This window comes from Oryzias latipes, chromosome 21, assembly GCF_053564925.1.
Source record: "Oryzias latipes strain Hd-rR chromosome 21, Olatipes_Hd-rR_3.1".
Lineage (NCBI taxonomy): Eukaryota > Metazoa > Chordata > Actinopteri > Beloniformes > Adrianichthyidae > Oryzias > Oryzias latipes.
Window position 1 is genome coordinate 12,844,634 of NC_136257.1, and position 5,139 is coordinate 12,849,772.

At 39.0% G+C, this 5,139-nt stretch overlaps 1 protein-coding gene across 5 annotated transcripts in view; it reads left to right on the forward strand.

The window, feature by feature from the left end:
* Positions 1 to 5,139, forward strand: part of rnf17 (ring finger protein 17) — a 51,738-nt gene that overhangs the window by 46,113 nt on the left and 486 nt on the right. For 2 of the 5 annotated variants that reach the window (XM_078939614.1, XM_078939617.1), the window contains exons 34-38: positions 702 to 825; positions 1,015 to 1,150; positions 3,582 to 3,768; positions 3,904 to 4,035; positions 4,852 to 5,056. In XM_078939614.1, the coding sequence (XP_078795740.1) occupies positions 702 to 825; positions 1,015 to 1,150; positions 3,582 to 3,768; positions 3,904 to 3,999 (543 nt within the window). In that variant the 3' untranslated portion in view covers positions 4,000 to 4,035; positions 4,852 to 5,056. Of the gene's footprint in view, positions 1 to 701; positions 826 to 1,014; positions 1,151 to 3,581; positions 3,769 to 3,903; positions 4,036 to 4,667; positions 4,816 to 4,851; positions 5,057 to 5,139 lie in introns of those variants that run through there. The other 3 variants (XM_078939616.1, XM_078939618.1, XM_078939615.1) reach the window with 2 other exon arrangements.

Sequence of the window (5,139 nt, forward strand, 5' to 3'; positions counted from 1 at the left end):
TTTCTATATCAACGTTTATATTTGATTCAAAAATTTTGAAAGAATTCAAAAGAATTTGTAAATTATTAAACATCTAAACATTTAAAACATTTAAAAATCAGGTTTTGGGTGTTTCTAATATGTTCTTGTGGCATTTTTCTGATGATGGAGGACATGCATAGAGAAAATCAAGCCTTATTGCATTACTGAGTATTTCTTTGTTCAAAGAAATCAGGAGCAGATAAAAAATGACATTTGGCTCCCTGTTCCGCTCCATTTTGATGCTTCCACCTGCAGAGAAATAGATCCATGTACGTCTTTGTTTTCCTCGTCTGAGCTGGACTCTGGATCAAAGCTGTAAGGTTGGATAGCTCCAATATTGCTCACCATTTTTGTAGCACCAATAATGTTATTATGAGGTTGTGAGGGGCTGTAAGCTAGCTGGAGAGCATGTAAACACAGAGCCCTGAGCAACGGGGAGGGGAAGGGGGCCAACATTGCTCCGCTCCAAAGGTCCCTTTCACAACTCAGATGTGAATTTCTAATGAACTCCTGCTGCTGTGCAGAAACTATGTCCTAGAAAACAACACATATATTTAATTTGGCTAAAAATGGCACAATCATAATTAGAAGAGCACTAGGAAGACTATTACAAGACTGTTAGATCAAAAGATGATTGGAGTGGGTCTTTTAAGTTAGAACTGAAAGTCTCCATCATGCAGGTGTTTCTTTGGCCTCTGGAGGGAGCTGTTGACACTGAAGTTGAGGGAGAGACTCTGGAAGAGGCTTTGTTCAGAATCAATGCAAACATCAGCACTCTGCCGCCGCTCACCTGCTTCAACAGTGGTAATCCTTCAGTTTTTTGCTCTCAGACATCAGATCTCTATTTGGGTAAAGATGCTCCTTATAAGTCATGAGAACATGTAATAACTGGTAATAAAGAAGCTTTAAAGCAACCAAGTGCTGATAGAACAAAGTATTTGTGATCTCAATCTTGAACCAGATCCTCCTGAAAGTTGGAACTCTTGTTTCCAGGTTATCCATGTCTGGCAGAATACAGCGACGGGAAGTACTACCGGGCCAAACTGCTGCAGATCACCAGCTTGGAACCCGTCACACTGTTGGTCCAGCATGTCGACTTTGGTTCGGATGACGCACTCCCCCCCAGAAAGTATGACATCTGCACACTGCACCACAGTTTGACCTTAACACCACACTGGAGGAAAGCTTTGAGTTTGTTGAGAAGACTGTCCAGACATTTCTTGTTGTTAGACGTTCATGCAAAGCATTACATAAGGTTGGTGTGGTGATCACAATTTGACAGATTCAGATGAAACCTCCTCATATTCCAGGATGATATGTTGATCACTGAAAATGAATGAAAATGCCCAAAACAATTAAATTATTTCCCTCATTGTGTCATTTTCACCTTTAATCCTGGATTACATTACCTTTTAGCCAAACTTTTTTTTAACCCTTTAGAGCCTAAATCTCTATTTTTGTCTATTTTAGAATTTACCTCTGTAATTTCTATTACCTTACCTATTACCTTGTATCATTTTAATCGGCACAACCTCGCCTATGTTGCACTTTTGCAATTCAATGAATCATTTTTAATACATAGAGTAAAAGTTTCTAGTGTAACTTAAAAAAAAACACGAAACAAAAGTTATCCGCAAATTAATTTACATGTTTTTGAATGTAGGTACAAGACAACATGTCCAGGGGGGTATTCCAGAAAGCATGTTTAAACTTCCGTGACTTTAAGCCTGAACTCTGGCTGAAGTCCGCCTGAACTTGCTTACTCTGGGTATGTCGGTTCCAAAAGACCGGATATGAGTGGGCGTAATTACGCTCGACTTGGTAACCCTGGGTTAATGCTCGTGCACGGAAGGTACATGAAGACATTCTCAATAGATCGCCGATTTCCGGAGTCACCATGGAAACGCGTGGAGAAAAAAAGAGCGCTAAACTTCAGTGAGACGGAGTCTGAGATTTTGATGACGGCGTATGAAGATTATACGTCCATCAAATAAGTAATACGGCTGCATCAGCAAAAGAAAGAGTTTCTGCTTGGAGAAAAAGAACGGACAAAGAAAATGCAGGAGTTTCTATCTCATTTCTATTTTCATTTTGATGTATATATATGTAAAAATTATCTAACTTAAATTAATTAATTCAATTGGTAACAACTCAATATTTTTTCACAACTCAAATGTACATATTTATCTAACTAAATGACATATTACTCCAATTCAGTTAAATGTTTTTCCATCATCATTTATTGTACTTCTTGAACTCTCATATGTCTAAGTTTGAGCCTGCAGATATTCTCATTTTCATAAAATTAAAATGAATGAAACAAAATGGAATTTCATTTTGTAACCATATACCATATCTCTGAATCTTTCATTGCAGCACTACACAGTAGGAGTGCTATATAATCTCATCATCCTATTCCTCCCTCTCACTCATGGTGCAGAAAGAATTGAACATAACAGGGTAAAATAACTCAGCAATACACAGTTAAACAGCTAAACAACTAAACACATTTGGTCAAAAACCCACACTTAAACCCAAATCCGTCCAGACAGGCAAAGGGAATGGTATCCCACAATTCCTTGCAGTGCCGACCTAACAGCAGCACCAAAGTTACTCCTACTTAATTTATTTATTTTGAATGAAAGTGAAATAACTGTCTGATAACTACGTGTTATTTTTAAGCTGACTTAACTAAATAAAAGTTATTTATCTTAACTGAAGCAAATAATTAAGTTAGATTAATGGAAAGAAGTTTATCTTTAGACATCCATACGTGGTCTTATTACTCTCCCACAGTGGGAAAAGTATTATCTGAGCTTCTTCATCCACTAAATCATCTTCAAACGGACACGCCATGCTGCTTCACCTCTCTGAGAACAAACTAACCTTCAACTAAACCTGCTCCAGACCAGGTTATGTTCAGAGCATGAGTTGCTATGGCAACTTGACATACCCTGAAACAAACTTCAATTTTTGGAACAGAAAGCTGAGGTTATCCGCTTCCTTAGCCTCAAACTTACCCTGGTAACTCACATAATCTGCTTTCTGGAATACCCCCCCAGGTGAAATGTACAGATTTCTTTGTGCCACAGTTTCTGTTCAGTTGAACACAAGTGTGAGGCCCATCACAGGCCTCACACTTCCATGCTGTGTCCTCTCTGATGTTGTCTTATAGGCAGTGTTTGGACGTCAGACGCAACCCAGAAAGTTTGAATTACGTTTTTGGGAGCCTTGCTGCCCATTTGAATTTTTTCCCCTGAAATTTCGGGTTTTGCAGCTTTTTTTTATTTGTTTTTCACAAATGCTCCTCATTGAACCCTGAAACCGGTTAACAATCCCCTCGTAAATTGATTTTGATTAACTGTTTTAACTTCAGTTTTAAGAAAACCACAACTGTATTTTCTCTGCATTTTGTCATGCTTTAAACATAATCCATACTGGCAAAATAATTGAACCAACCACCTTAAAATACATTTTATTTAATTGCTACTATGAGGAAACACTTGGGGATTACTGTGGTCTACATGATCAGACATCTGAGGTTCTGCTCCTCTGTCCAGGTTGCGTCAGATGCCGGCAGATCTGCTGAAGTTTCCAACTCAGGTGCTGAAAGTTCGAATTGCCGGCTTGAAGGCTCCAACCATCAGCCAGCAGAAAGACGTTCTTCCCTACAGCCCCGGATGGAGCGTGGCAGCTGCAATGGAAATGATCGACCTGCTGCACGGCAGCATCACAGCTACTGTTGTCGTAAGAAACCAGGAGAATCGGACGATGAGAAAACGGACTCGTATTTAATGCTGTTCCATTTTAGCATGTTACTTATCTAGAGGTAAAGCACGCACTCTCTGTCAACGTGTTCTTTTTTTTGGACATGCTGTTTAGGCTCGAGAGCCTGATGTGGTTGTGCAGCTTTACAACAAGGATGGAGAGCTGGTCCACCTGGGCCTGGTGAACAAAGGACTGGCTGAGCTGGAGTGAAGTTGATCTGGAACATCTGCTGCTGGTCGAGCAAATGTAGGTCTTTGATGGAGAAATGCTGAAATCTGATACCACTCATTAAAACAGTGGTCCCCAACCCCCATTTGGCAGTTGGTACGAGCTGCAGGGAACAAAAAAACGACCTATAATCGAACATCTGACTCATTCTTGACACATGTCCAGTCGTGTGTGGAAAATACATCCAGTACTTTTTTTTAATGTGGCAGTGCCGACTGCTAAATTGAAACCCCCCGAAGATAGCAAAGTTAACAAAAAACCAAACCTATTTGGAAAGTTTGTTTTTGCAGAAAAAAATCCAGTGAGAAACAGAAGAGCCTTTGAGAAATCTGCATTTAACAGAGAAAACCAGGAGTTTTTACTCCAAATATGTCGTTCCCACAGATTATAATAATTATCTTTACATCATTGTCCGGGTGAATACTCGATTTTGGTTGGCTGCTGGGTGTGCATTAAAAAGTGATAATGCACGTCTAAAAAAGAAGTTCCGGTCACATAGCCTAAATGTTCTATATCACTGCACTGGTTTCTTTAAAACAAACTTTGGATTCATCATCTGGACAAAAACGAGCAGTTGGAGGTGAACTTTCTCTCTGAACTGATGCTTTATTTAACCTATCATGATCAGCATATATCGCTTTCCTTTACAGCTGCAGTCGAGGTCTGTGCTGGCTCAGAAGTTACCATGACAACGCACCGCACATTAGTCTGCTTTTTGTGAAAAAGTGATTAAAAAAAAAAGGAATTAAAATCTGAATACTTGTTTCTTTTGTGAATAAACAAGGTATTGAAGCTGAATGTTTACCTATATTTTTTTCCACTTTTGTTTTTCAGGTTTCCTGCCCGACAGGTTTCTTCAGTGATTTATATATTTTTATTTATAGATTTTAGTTCTGAAGTGTTGTTGAAATGGGACTTTTTGCTGTTGTGAGCAGTTCATCTCAGATTCAGCTGTTAGGTTTTAACTCATTTGTGTTGCTGGTTTCATCTGAGACATTTGTTTGAAGATACGAAAATAAAAGCTCTTCATTTCTGTCTGGTATGCTTTAACGTGTTTCAATCGTTGGCTGGAGGAACCTCCAAAAAACAAACTATTATTTCGCATAAAAATGTTCACCCAAC